Source organism: Acartia tonsa, chromosome 14 (assembly GCF_053477335.1).
Source record: "Acartia tonsa isolate MP-2025a chromosome 14, ASM5347733v1, whole genome shotgun sequence".
NCBI classification, from domain to species: domain Eukaryota; kingdom Metazoa; phylum Arthropoda; class Copepoda; order Calanoida; family Acartiidae; genus Acartia; species Acartia tonsa.
This window is the reverse complement of record NC_137273.1, coordinates 14,730,959-14,745,622: the sequence shown is the minus strand read 5'-3', so window position 1 is coordinate 14,745,622 and position 14,664 is coordinate 14,730,959. Positions and strand designations below refer to the sequence as shown.

The 14,664-nt window shown below is 33.0% G+C and overlaps 1 protein-coding gene across 1 annotated transcript in view; it reads left to right on the top strand.

Annotated features, from left to right (window-relative positions):
• The first annotated feature begins 2,005 nt into the window (after positions 1 to 2,005).
• LOC145306521 (peroxidase-like) overlaps positions 2,006 to 14,664 on the top strand; it is a 45,293-nt gene continuing 32,634 nt past the window's right edge. The window contains exons 1-13 of the mRNA XM_080148692.1: positions 2,006 to 2,304; positions 3,030 to 3,093; positions 5,673 to 5,842; positions 7,004 to 7,069; positions 7,297 to 7,351; positions 8,614 to 8,702; positions 9,157 to 9,263; positions 10,497 to 10,565; positions 11,278 to 11,333; positions 11,802 to 11,854; positions 12,471 to 12,566; positions 12,771 to 12,899; positions 13,840 to 13,955. Coding sequence (XP_080004818.1) covers positions 3,048 to 3,093; positions 5,673 to 5,842; positions 7,004 to 7,069; positions 7,297 to 7,351; positions 8,614 to 8,702; positions 9,157 to 9,263; positions 10,497 to 10,565; positions 11,278 to 11,333; positions 11,802 to 11,854; positions 12,471 to 12,566; positions 12,771 to 12,899; positions 13,840 to 13,955 — 1,052 coding nt within the window. The 5' untranslated portion in view covers positions 2,006 to 2,304; positions 3,030 to 3,047. The remainder of the gene's footprint in view (positions 2,305 to 3,029; positions 3,094 to 5,672; positions 5,843 to 7,003; positions 7,070 to 7,296; positions 7,352 to 8,613; positions 8,703 to 9,156; positions 9,264 to 10,496; positions 10,566 to 11,277; positions 11,334 to 11,801; positions 11,855 to 12,470; positions 12,567 to 12,770; positions 12,900 to 13,839; positions 13,956 to 14,664) is intronic.

Sequence of the window (14,664 nt, the reverse complement as noted above, 5' to 3'; positions counted from 1 at the left end):
AATTGTTGACATAACATTTTGTGCACTTTGTTGAATTTTTATTGGTTGTTTCATTAAGTTGCGTGTCCTCCTCACGTTTCAATAAGTAATTATAATCTACAGAAGGTTGACTTTTTTTGTGTATCATCATTGGAGTGTACATTAATTTAACGGCCATTGTCTTATCCCTTTAGATCCTGATGTTGCATAAACAGAGGAAATGAAAGAATATATAAAGATTGTTATCCAATGTCAATAACAGCATAAAGATTGATTAAAACCAGGGATCTAATGATGATACACAAAATTACCCCTTCTTTAGATTACAATACGTGTTTGAAACGTTTGGACACTCAACTTAATGAACCTTCCAACCAAAATCAATTAAAAGTCCCCAAAGTTGCTATGCAACGGACAAGGAAACGTTATGCAAGGTCAAGTTAAATTGGGTACAGGTAATATCCACAGGATTAGGAAACCTAAAAACAAATATAGGGGTCCTTACTGATTGACTGTTTATTACACTGGTCCCCAAAGTTTTTTTTATAACTTTTTCTTATTCATTGGCTCAAACACTTTGGGGTCTTTGAATTTTCATTGGTTGGTTCATTTAGTGGAGTGTCAAAACTTTGCAACCACTAATTGTAAACTACAGGAGGGTTAACTTTTTGTATAATCATTGCGGATGTACATCAATTTATTGGACATTGTCTTATCCCTGAGTAAAAAATAGCCGTACATATATTGCATAATTCAGACAAACATTCAAAGGGCCGAGTTATTGAGTAGCTTCGCTAATGTTAACACGAGATACAGGGATAAGTAAATGGCAGATAGTTATTTTTTCTCTCGGGAAAAAAGAAATCTATTTCTCGTATTCATTCGAATCCGGTGGATAGGAACCGGTTCTCATCCATAAGAAAAAAACTATGTCTAGCATCGTATTATATCCAGTTTTCTACAAATATAGAAATGTACAATCATAAGATTAAAACTAGTTTTTTTAGCCCCGAGGTGCCGGAGGCATAATTGTACATTCTATATCCGCGGAAAGCCGATTATAATACGATACGAGAAATAACTATTAGAAACTTGCATCATGAAATACGGGGAAAAGTACATTGAAGATAAATCAATATTGCTATGAGCTCGATTGAGTTTTTCATTTTTGGGTAGCTATATTTAGGTCCCGGTATGGTTCTAGAATTCTTCATTATTAAAATCAAGACTTAGATTATGCTATTTTTCTGTTCCTTTCGGAGTTAGATCCCCTAGATACTAGAGGCGCAAGTCTGAAGAAAGAAAATTAAAATTTTTGTATTTTTACCCAACAAGAAATAACGGCAAATTTACGATTAATATAATAAATAAATCTTGAGATATATATTAATTAAGTTAGCTTTTTTTCATTTTATTTAGTATTCTTTTTTAAAAAAGAAATAATGTACCCAATAAAATCGAATGTACGTTACTTATAACTTTTGTAATTTATGTACTGCTAAATTCTTTGGGTTGTACTCAGAAATTGCTGCTTTTTTTCCTGCGATTGTTCAACAGTTTTGTTTTAGAATATATAGTTCAAATAAAATATCATTAAAGGAAAAAATTATAATAAAAATGATGTAGATTAAAAGTTTTAACCAGCCAATAAAGATTTGATGAAAGTACCCGTAGTTTTTTATACAAATAAGAGAATGGATGTTTAAAACTGTAGGTAACAGTATTATATGTTCGTCTGTCCATCAATCCGTTTTTATTTTAATTTTTTACTTTCAAAACCGTATATCATCCCATGAAGTAAAAATGGAATCTTAAATTGTTTCTGCAATAGAAATAGATCTATGCATATATTACAGTAGATTGCATCTTTGCAGCTTTTTAATTAGACAGTTTGTTATGTACAAAGGTCAACCTTTTTATAATCAATAAATGTGTTTGAATGTATAATCCCCATAAATCCTGGCCCATATGGTGGAGACCCGTTTCATCATTTAACATTTTGCTTGACTCGGCTGTGTTTATATTTACAAAACAAAATCGGGACAGGTTACCCGCCCTGTGGACATAGTTAGATATAGCTCACACTCCCACTACTCTTTTAATTTGATATAATACCGACCCTATTTGTAAAAAGGCTTTGTTTTTAAAATGTGTTGCAAAATTTTAAGTTAGCAGGTTTTAAGATATGCTTATAAGATACCGAAAACTAGCTAACTAAAATTTTGTACTGTTCACACTAGTTAATTGCTAGGGGTTGTCTGCAGAGGTCATATAGTTTTATCTTGTTATATTCTAAGTTATGAAATTTTATTGAAGAAGTGTAAGGTAAGAAATTTTTATAATGTTTTTTTAATAAAACTTTTAATATCTAATTTATTTTTTTATTAGTAAAGCTTTTTTAAGGCTAGAGTTTGTATTTTTTTTTATCAGTAGTAGTAATGCTAGATTTTACTTTTACTTTAATTTTGCATTATTTTGTTATTTTCTACTATGTCGTTGTAAGTTTTATTTTAAATATATTCATTAGTTTTTAAAAAATTATACTTCTAAACCTGTTTTTCTAATAAAGTTTGTAGATGTTGACTGAAGTTTTCTAGAACATTTTAGGCTTTAGATTTCTATAAATAAAAATTTAATTACTCATTAATAATTAATTAGTAATCTATTTTGTTAAATCTATCTTTTGGTTGCTCACGGGGCCAACTTAAATTATTTATTTCCTCTTATTATAGATAGCTTTCTGAAGATATTTAAATGAAAAAAATTAACAAAACTAGTATTTATTTTGTGATTTATATTATAATATTCGCGAAAAATTTTCTGTAGTACGATGTACACATGATTTCTTAGTATATCTTGGAACCGGTTCTAATCCAGCGAATATTAATCTGTTTTAAAGCTATACTGAGCTGGATCTTTAAATCATTTTAATGGTGATTTAGATCGGGGTGCGCGAAATTTCAGCCAATCACAGCGCGGCATTTTAAAATGATTTAAAGATCAAGCTCTGGTAAATCAAATACAAATTAATTAATGTTTATCATATTAAGGATAGTAACTGTGCAAAGATGGCTCTTGTAGCATTTTTGCTATTTACTATTGGTTTTAATTCAGGAACGTAATCATTGTTTTTAAAAATTAAGGAAGCCTGTAAGAAATATACCGCTTTAACTCCTGAAAGATTCTCACAAGTAGACATAATACCCCAAATTTGAAGCCTTCCGCTTAAATAACAGAAAATAGGTTAAAGGCATTTTCAAAGAAAATTTTAGTTAGATGAAAATTTTAAAATTTCAACAATTATTTTGTTATTGAAGCTAGAGACTTCCATTTAGGGTATTGAGTCTTCTTGGATTAGTATTTAAGCAGTTAACGCGGTGTATTTTTTGCAGGCTGCTTCCTTTACAATTAAAGGAAGCCTGCAAGAAATACCACGCTTTAACTGCTGAAAGACTGCCATAAGTAGACCAAATATCCCAAATTTGAAGCCTTCAGCTTCTATAACAAAATAGTTCTAGGCATTTTAAAATGACATTTTATGGTCAATGGAAATTTTGAAAGAATTGCAATGCTCATGTTGAAAACTTTGAAATTAAACTACGTGGCCTAGAAACAAAATTACAAGCTTATTTTTGTCATAAATTTAGGTTTCCAGTAACTAATTATAGTTTTACAATAAAAATACCCATTTTTATAGTCAAAATCATTAAAATAATTAAGTTTTACTTGCGTTGTACCGAATGTACTGTAGCCAATCGGAAGGCTGAATCAGCTTAACAACCAATCACAGCTAAGCTTGTATTAGTTTACCCCTTTGTTTCCGCTATGATTTTTGTTTAAAAATGCAATTTAAAACGAATTTTTTTCATAGATTTTGACTATGAAATGTGTTGTTTTTTTAATGTAAAAATGTAATCAGTTACAGGCAATCTAAGTTTCTGACAAAGATAAGATAATAATTTTATGTCTAGGCAATGTAATTTAATATTGTTTTTTCTTTTATGAGCATTGGAAATCTTTCAAAAATTCCATTGTACATAAAATGCTATTTTGAAATGCCTAGAACTTTTTTGTTATTGAAGCTGAAGGCTTTAAATTTGGGGTATTGGGTCTTCTTGTGGCAGTCTTTCAGCAGTTAAAGCGTGTTATTTCTTGCAGGCGTCCTTTAAGATGGTTTATTTATAAATGCATGTTCTTTTTGCCTATCATATGAGAAACAGACGAACTAAGGGGGGGGGTTTTTAATGCAACCATCTCGTAATCAATGTATAAATGGCACTTAGAAAACGAATTTCGATATAAAATTTTGCATGAGTAATCCTTGGTAGGTCTATTTTCCCTAAATCGAACAAAAAGTTGGAAAAGTAACGGCTAACGGCTGGCAGCTTAGCCACTTAGTAATTTTTTGGCTTTTTTCTATAGAAATAAATCACAAAACCTCTCTCCACATAATGCTCTTTTCCGATCCAAAAAGTTTTTAAAAGATTCTAGCCGGTAGTTGCTTGTACTAGATATCTAAAAAAATATTTTTTGTATCATTTCACATGATTTAAAGCAAAAATATGTTTTAAAATGTTGATTTCTACGTAATTTTTGACAGATTTGCCCAAAAAATAGCCAAAAAACGGCTAAATGGTTGAGCTGTTAGCTGTTACTTTTTCAACTTTTTGTTCTATTTAGGGAAAATAGACCTACCAAGGATTACTCATGCAAAATTTCAGATCAAAATTCGAATTCTAAGTGCCACGAGATGGTTGCATTAAAACCCCCCCTTAATAACTTGTACTCTTTTGATAGGGTAATATTCACTGTGATATTTAGAAGCTTGCATAAATATTTTTTTTTGGTTGTTTGGGCGTAAAATTTGAAAACAGCTTTATCATAAAAATGATTGAAAATAAACGGCTGATAACTTACTCTTATTCAATTTACTTTCTTGACTCCAACTTTTATTTCCTATAGCAGCAGAGAAAGTTCCTTGCCCCCCATAGGGTTACGGACGGACTTACTGACAGACAAAGTTAATTGTAGTGTAGCTTCGCTAACATGTCTTTGCATGCAAGAACAGTAATAAGGGGGGGTGGGGTAATGCAACCATCTCGTAAACAATGATTAATTGGCACTTAAAGTTCGAATTTCGTTCTGAAATTTTTCATGAGTAATCCTTGGTAGGTCTATTTCCCTAAATCCAACAAAAAGTTGGAAAAGTAACAGCTGGCGGCGCAGCCATTTATCCGTTTTTTGGCTATTTTTAGGGCAAATCCATCATTAATTACGTAGGTATCAACTTTTAAAAACATATTTTTGGTTTAATTAATGTTAAATGATAGCAATAACCATTTTTAAATTTCTATTACCAACAGATTTTGAGCGACACAAAGTATTATGTGAAGATAGGTTTCGTGACTAATTTGCTCTTAAGATATCCAGAAAATGGCAAAATGGCTGAGCCGCCAGCCGTTAGCCGTTACTTTTCCAACCTTTCGTTCGATTAAGGAAATTAGACCTACCAAGGATTATTCATACAAAATTTCAGATGGAAATTCGAATTCTAAGTGCCATTTAATCATTGATTACGAGATGGTTGCATTAAAATCCCCCCCCCCTTTTTTTCTGCAAGTCATTTTTTTCATGAAAACTAATTTTTTACCGAATTTTTTAATACAATGATTTATAATGTGTGCATTATGCAGTTAGGGGACAATACCCACCTCCCCAAAGTGGAGGGGGTGGTTTTGGTGGAGGGGGTAATCCTGGTTGGTCAGGCGGTAATACTGGGGGAGGAGGGGGAGGTGGTGAATGTGCGGTCATCATACCTGATAAAGTGAAAGGTGGTAAAAATCATCTGTGCATCCCTTGGAAGGTAGGTTTTTGTTTTAGGGATCTAAATGGATAGGACAATGGCTGATAAATTTATGCACATTCCTAAAGATCATGCACAGAATTACCTTTTCTGTAAATTAAAATTAGCTGTAAAAACGTAAAAACAATTAACTTATTACACCAATAAAATTTCGAAGTCCTCAAAGTTGTTAGGCTAACGAATAAGATAATGTTATCATGAAACTTTGGGGACTCTTATAATAAACAGCCCTTTGTTCTCTGTTTTTTTTGTAAGGAGCAATCCTTCTGTATGCTTGTACATCTTTATGTTAGTCTAACTGAATGTATAAAGACGTCTAATGTCTAAAATCTAAGCTTTTATTTTATTGTGTTTTCTGTAAACAACATTTTTAACTTGCAGTTTCCAGTGAAACTATACTTTATTATTTCATTTTGACATGGTGTGCTGGGTGTAAAATGTTTCTGTACTTTATTATAACTTTATAAAGGAAGGAAGGAGACAATTGGCTGTTTATTACACTAGTTCTTAAAGTAGTTTATTAACATTTTCTTATTCATTGGCTTAAGAACTTTTGGCCTGGGGATTCTTTTGAATTTGGGTTGGTTCATAAAGTCTATTTTACAAATTTTTTAACCACGTATTGTTCTCTAAAGCAGGGTAAATATTGTGTATCATTGGGGATGTGCATCAAATTATCTTATCCCTTAGGATCCCTGATTTTATAACTTTGCTTTGCAGATTTCTTATGACTGAGTTTTCTTAGTTATACTCTATATTCCTTTTTGTTAGATCTAGTTTTCTTAGTATATGCTTTATTTGCCCTTCTGTTAGACATAGTTTTTCTTAGTATATGCTTAGATTTACTTTGTTATCTTATTTGAATTTTCTACTTATGCAACATTCTGGAGGAAATGTGATTTTCATGGCTGCTAGTTAAGATATACAGCTGAAATTTTATGTACCAATAAGTGTAAAGTTTATTATTTACTTGAATCACTTGTTTGTTAGTCATGCTTTAAAAACCTAAAACTATTTTTTAGAAAGGTCAATAGTTTTCAATTCACATATTTTTAAAATTTTTTGTTACCGAACATATACTCAAAAACTTTGTCTGTTTGACCATGGTTATTTTTTGCTTTGCTACATATGAATGTTGTAATCTTTCTTTTTTGATTTTAGATTGTTGATAAGTATATGTGGGAGGCTATTTTGTCTCTTGATCTGGAAGCCAAGCTAATATCTGAGGAATGTTCTCCAGTTTAGGATCTCTACCTGAAATATAATAATTGTTTACTGCATTGTATGATGAGTAGCTTTCTGGGAATATAAAAATTTACAATTGTAAAACCAGTTTTGTATCAAAATATTATGATAGTACTTTTTTTACTATAGCACTTTAGTTAATTTAGTTCTAAGTTTATTTTTTATTTTGGCTTTGTGTACTTCTCTCCTTTACTGGAAGATTTGGTTAGATTGAAAGAGAAACTGGGGAAGAAAGAGATGTACTAGCTCCTGGAGACTATGTAGGTAAGATATAAGTGCACTAGCTCCTCTGGAGACTATGTAGGTAAGATGTAGGTGCACTAGCTCCTCTGGAGACTACATAGGTAAGATATAGGTGCACTAGCTCCTCTGGAGACTATGTAGGTAAGATATAGGTGCACTAGCTCCTCTGGAGACTATGTAGGTAAGATATAGGTGCACTAGCTCCTCTGGAGACTATGTAGGTAAGATATAGGTGCACTAGCTCCTCTGGAGACTATGTAGGTAAGATATAGGTGCACAAGATCCTCTGGAGACTATGTAGGTAAGATATAGGTACACTAGCTCCTCTGGAGACTGTAAATAAGATATAGAAAAGTGCCCTAGCTCCTCTGGAGACTGTAGATAAGATATAGAAAAGTGCCCTAGCAACCTGAAGACTGTAGTAGGTAAGATGTAGGTGCACTAGCTCCTCTGGAGACTATATAGGTAAGATATAGGTGCACAAGCTCCTCTGGAGACAGTAGGTAAGATATAGGTACACTAGCTCCTCTGGAGACTGTAGATAAGATATAGAGAAGTGCCCTAGCTCCTCTGGAGACTGTAGATAAGATATAGAAAACTCCCCTAGCAACCTGAAGACTGTAGTAGGTAAGATATAGGTGCACTAGCTCCTCTGGAGACTAGGTAAGATACAAGTGCACTAGCTCTTGGAGGCTGAAGGTAAGATATAGGTACACTAGCTCCTCTGGAGACTGTAGGTAAGATATAGAAAAGTGCCCTAGCTCCTCTGGACACTGTAGGTAAGATATAGGTACACTAGCTCCTCTGGAGACTGTAGGTAAGATTTAGGTGCACTAGCTCCTCTGGAGACTGTAGGTAAGATATAGGTACACTAGCTCCCCTGGAGACTGTAGGTAAGATATAGGTACACTAGCTCCTCTGGACACTGTAGGTAAGATATAGGTACACTAGCTCCTCTGGAGACTGTAGGTAAGATTTAGGTGCACTAGCTCCTCTGAAGTGCTTTAGCTTCTCTGGAAACTGTAGGTAAGATAAAGAAAAGTGCACTAGTTTCTTTGGAAGGTTGTTTTCTTTTATCAAAGATAACTAAGATTAATCTAAAGATTTAGATTTCTTTATGATCATTTCTTAATTGATAAAAAGATTTGCAAAGAATTCGTTCATCCATCTTTTATGGCAATTAAGCAAATCACTTTTTTTCCCTTAAATATTGACCAATACACTTAGTTTTTGTTTGTAAGTATACCTTTACTATATTGAGCATGTTATTCTGTTTCATTTAGAACATCCCAGCAATGATTATCTGCACCGACTGGGTGAAGTGTTGGCATTGGTCACAAATAACTTGAAAAGAAGATTTAATTTGGATAAGGTTAGGTTTTATAAGTATAATAAAATCATTATCTAAGGATGGCTTTAAAAAAAAATATTAATTTTAAAAAAAAATTTAGCATTTTTTTAGTTTTGATTAAAGTTATATTAAATATATTTATTTTGTTATTGATTTGGTGGTAATTTTTTTTGAAACTTTTATGTTATGTTTATAAATATAAAAGTAAAATTTGCAGCCGAAGGAGAAATTCAAAGATTACTAGATACCTTGAGGGTAAAGACATTCAGGGCCATACCTGAAATCTATAATTGACTTGGAGACTTTTAATTTACTATTTACTATTATTAGCTCTTTAATTTTTTCTTAATTTTAATGTTTTGTTTTGACTTTATTAATTTGGTAATTATTTTTTTTTTTTTATTACAAATAAAATTAGAAAGTACCGATGTGAATTATCTTTTGGTCTGTCACCCAGTATGATATATTTTTTTAGAGGGCAATAAATGAATTCTTACCGAAGATAGATACATCTAGAACATGTCTGCAGAAGTACTGCCCTATGTACCTGTCCAGATGGGACTGCATCATTTCTAAATACATGTAAGTTCATTTAAGTGCAGATATTTTTAGTAATAGGTATGTCTTATATTATCACTGTAATATCTTGCATGTTATCAATAAATTAACCCTTAACGGTCGGGGGGGGGGGGGGGGCGTTGAACGCCCCCCCATCCGGTTTTTTCTATCTCATTTTCTGTGTGTGAAAGATAAAGAGCCCAAACTGCTTGACTTTTTAAGTATGGGTATGACACATAACTGAGAGTTGGAATTTTTTGAATATCTCCATCCTAGCGGGCACAGGATGCCAGCAAACCTGGCAGGGTCATCCAGGTAAAGAGCAAAAATATTTTTTTGACTAAAACAAAGCATTTTATCATACCAAAATACTGAAAAATCCTCTAGTAGTACATCCTTATATGAAATACAGGTGTTCAAGTCACTTTCAGGTTCCAGGTATGATCCTGCAGGTCCTGATCCTCCAGGTCTCCAGAAATTTTAAAAGGCTCCTGTGGCCGCAATTTTTGACTTAGAGACTTCAAATTTTAAACTTAAGCTTTTCTTACATGTCTACATAACGTATTAAAATTTCATGAAGATCCGCCGCCGTTTTCCCGCCGACCGCCGAATGCGGCGGCTGGCAGCTGCCAAGTACAGCTGCGGCCGCTGAAATTAATATTTTGATATTTCTAATCTAAAATTCACTTAAAGATAAACATTTTCTGGGAAAAAATTTTTCTTCTAGCTTCAAAAATAAGAAAATTACAGCAGTTTGAAATTTTTAAATAAAAAAAAGTCCTAAAAACAAAGTTTGTTAAATAAAAGGGTGAAGGAAGCGAAAATTGACTTAGACTTATAAAAGGTCGAAAATTCATTATCAAACAGGGAACTTGCACAAAAAAATTTAGCCCTCTAGCTCTAATAGGAACTGAGATAATTAGGGGGAGGGGCGTTGAACGCCCCCCCTTCGACCGATTAAGGTGCGGCAAGGGGCCCGACTGTAAAGGGTTAAACTTATTTACAGAACTATTAATCTAAATAAACATAAAAGGGGAGGTAGGTTCTCGGAATTTTAGCACAACCTACCTCCCCCTTAATCAAGTTATTATTTTTGTTAACACAGGCTTGTTCAATAAGTCTTTTTAGGAATAATATCTTGCTGGTTTTCTAAAAGTTTCTATTATTGACTATTTAGAATCTATAATTAAAATCTTACTGGCTTCCTTAAAGTTCCTATTGGTGATTTATTAGAAATAAAATCTTATTTATTTTTAGGTCATTTGATGGTGGCTGCAACAACTTGCACTTTCCCTGGTATGGAATGACCAACACTGTTTTTAAAAGGTAATATTTTTATTAATAATACATGATTTTTTCTTAAATTGTTGGCTTAAAAACCTTTGTTTAGGATGATTTGTAGTTCATATTTTTAGGCAACTTGAAAATTGTACCATAACTTTAGATGGCTCCTTGCCATGATTGATACTTTTAAAAAAATTTTGTACTTTGTTCCCAACTAAACCGTAGATTACGCTGTGGTGTCTTGTAAATTGGATCACCCCCCTCCTCCCCCACCAAGAATATGATAAAAATTTGATTTTTTTTCACTAATAGTTTTTCTGCAATGGGATTTAATTGGTTTATTGGGCATTTAAGACTGTTTGCTATTAACTTTAAAACTTTTTTTGGTGTATTCAATAAAAGTTAAAGCATTATTGATAACCAGCGGCTACGCCTCTAGAAGCCTTTAGTGGCACTTTTTAGTTTTTTTTGTTGCGCTCAAGGTTGCATAGGAGTCTCTTTCTACGATACCTCGCTATATTATGTAGGAGTCTCTATACTTAAGATAAAATTTCGATTTATTGGATTTCTCTTGGGAGGGGGGGGTGGTACCCTCCCCCAAAATAGTTTTAAACCTTATTGGGACCTATGAGAAGCTACCCTGTTAAGGAGAACCCGATCGGCTCAGCGGTTAGCGAGATCCTTCAGAATAAACACACACAAACATCCTTTTACTTTAGTATAATGGATACATTTATTTTTAAAACTATTCTAGATTCATGTCACCAGCATATGATGATATGGTCATCAAGCCCCGAAACTCAGTTTCAGGTTGGTGCCATTGTAGATTATAATATCTATACTCTAGTATACCTGAAAGCATTGATATTCAAGTGGGGGGGGGGGGGCGGGGGGGAGTTTTAATGGGTGTGTGAATTAAAAGTTGAGGTAGCGTATCCTAAATTTTCTTTTCTATATCTTATATTCATGTTTCAAACTTTTATTTATATTACCCTGACCTGAGACATTTATTTTATCAATTAAATTTAAAACACCCTGAAGCTTTCACAACTCTACACCACAATGACAATAAATTTGTCAGTAAAAACATCCCCCTATAGTTCTCTTTTTGATTTAAGGGAAGTGTTAAATTTTCAGATATGCTTCATGCAATCCCTGGGCATGCTACTGAAATAAATGCACAACAAATTTTCTTTAAAGCTCTTTGTACTGTTTTTAATAGAAGAATCTAAACAGGATTATTACAGTTTTCATGAACTGAACCTTTTACATTTTTAGGTGCTAATCTGGACCTTCCATCTGGTAGAGCACTTTCATTGTTGGTGCATGCGGTATTGTATAATTCTTTTCATAGTACTAGCAACTTCGCCCCTAGAAGGGAAGAAGTTAGTTATTTTTTGGGGGGAGGATGTTTTTTTTATTTGGAGGGTGGAGACTCCATCCCTCATAATAGTTAAAAGCCTTCCCAGAATCTGAAAGAAGATTTGCTGCAAAGGAGAATCATATGGGTTCAGTGGTTAGTGAGATCCTTCACTACAGACAAACAAGCTTACTACTTTATACAATGGGAAACTTACTTGCTTTTTAAATTTTTTAACAAGTCTGCTTATGTTGTTAAACTATTTTGAAACATTTTTTAAAGGGTATCAAAAATAGACTCTGACACGTGTAGAATCATACTGCAGAGTTAAGAATAATAAATTAATAATCACTTTGTAGATTTTAATTTCTACTATTTATTTGGTCCATCTGGCTTAATGTTTGTGTTTTTCCTTGCTAAAATTCTGAGAAACGCATAATTGTATTAACTACCCAACACCCAGAAGTAACTTTGGCCTATAATAGTGGATTCCCTAATTAGCTCATTTTATCTCTAAAAGGTTCTCACGTAAACTCTATTCCCTTGCAGCCGAAAGGGCACATCCTCCTTATTTATTTGTTTTTAAGGATACAAAAAGGTGTGATATGACTGCAAATATGATGCACATTTGGTATGGACAAATGATGAACCATGAAATGTCACGGAAGGTTGGCGTCAGAGGGGTGAGTTTTTTTTAATGATATTTTTGGCGGGTTTTTTGCTTTTTATGGGTGGTTACGGGGGGTTGTATTTGTTTTAATTTTTCTTTTTCTTATTTTTTTTTTTTGAGGGTATGTTTGAATAGGTTAAAAAAAACTTTGTCAAATTCTTATGTAAGGCTAATTTTACTTAAATACCTTTTTTAAATCTTTGATACTTTTGTTAAGTTGAAATGCTGTGATGAGAGTTCTACTGGCGACATGAGTAATATTATGTGTTACCCAATAACTCTGCATCCTACAGATGAACAGTACATGGAGAAGGATATCACTTGCATGAGCTTCACAAGATCACAGGTATGTTTCATATTGGGATTATTCAATTTTTTTTTCAAAAAAATTTCACTATCAATGCATGTATTATAACAAGTATGACAAAATCCATAAAATCGAAGCACTGAAACGGTAGGACAAACTGAAATTAACACTTGTATAGTGTAAGAACCGGATTAATCAGAATATAAATGTAAAAGAGTCGAAGCAAAATTGTTAGTAAATTTGTTGAAAAACTGCTTGATATAGGATATGTTTATGGTTATACTTACATTTTTAGGACTCTATTATCGCTTATAACATTATACTTTGTTGTCCCAGGAATCAATATACCAAAAATCAGATCAATCGGATGATTAGATCACATAAAATTTTTTAAAGAAAGTAAAAAAAAATCAACATGTTTAAAATGGACGTATGGACATTCTAGTAATGCTTAGAGTTGCTACACTTTCTAAATCTTACCTAATTACTATATAAACCACCATGCAAAGTTTGAAATGGATAGGACAATTCTAACATGCCTAAATTAACGAAAAGAGCTATCTCTCTGTGACGGACTGACGTACGGACCGAATCTAATTATAGAAAAAGCTTTGCTTTTAAAACTAGCATGTGCCCCCCCCCCCAAAAAAAAAAAGGCTTAAATCAATCTTGAGGTTAAACTTCATGGTACTAGTTAAACTGCTGTTGGGTTACACGATACACTGTGGTTACACACTTCCCTGGTATAGGAGCTTTCGCTCCTGAGTTACTTATTCACAATTACTGTTTATATAGTTAATTGTTTTAAATTTAAGTTCAAATAAATGCATAAAGATTCATTTTCAAATTAGGTTAGGTTAAACTTACAAAATTAGGAGGAGAAAAGATATTCAGAGTCTGTCTGTCCTTAGACTCTTTGACTTATATCCCTTACTAAATGTATCATATATATGATTGGTTAGCTTCTTTAACTTTGCAGTGCGCTGTGGCAGACCGTTGTAGACTAGGACCCATGAACCAACTGAATTCTCAATCTGGAGTCATTGATGGTAGTGCATGGTATGGGCCAGACAAGGCAACTGCCGACAGTTTCAGGTATGGTGTGGGTTAGTGCTTTCCACGCCAGGCTTTAATTGAATCAAGACTGAAGTGCCGAGCTCTGGGACCTATTAATGGTGAAATTAGACATAAAACCATGATGGATCCAGATAAAACCAAAATATTTCAGCGGGATCTTTTTGAGAAAATTAGATTTGAAAATTTCAAGTTTAATTTGACCCCCTAGGAGTTGCCGCGTAATCATGACAAGAAAAGCAAAGATTATTTATTTAAAATTTTGAACAACTTTGCTTTTTTGAAGTCTTTCATAAAACCTCTCTATATATGATTTATTTAAGGCTGAATATCCGTGACCTTAGCAAAGCAACTGATAAAAATGGCCATTAATTAACTCCCTTCAGGAGTAGTTTTATGAAGAACTTTATAAAAGCAAAGTTGTTCAAAATTTTAAATTAATAATCTTTGCTTTTCTTGTCATGATTATGTGGCAACTCCTAGGGGGTGAACATTAAACTTAAAATTTTCAAATCTAATTTTCTCAAAGATCCCACTAAAATATTTTGGTTTTACCTGGAATTAGCATGGTTTTATGTCTAATTTCACCATAAATAGGTCCCAGAGCTCGGCACTTTTGTCTTGATTCAATTGTAGCCTGGTGTGTTTCACATTGAGTGCCACTTTGTCCTAGGAGATTTTTGCTGTTTACTCCCTTATACTTTGAAACTCTTAGTTTACCCCCTCAATT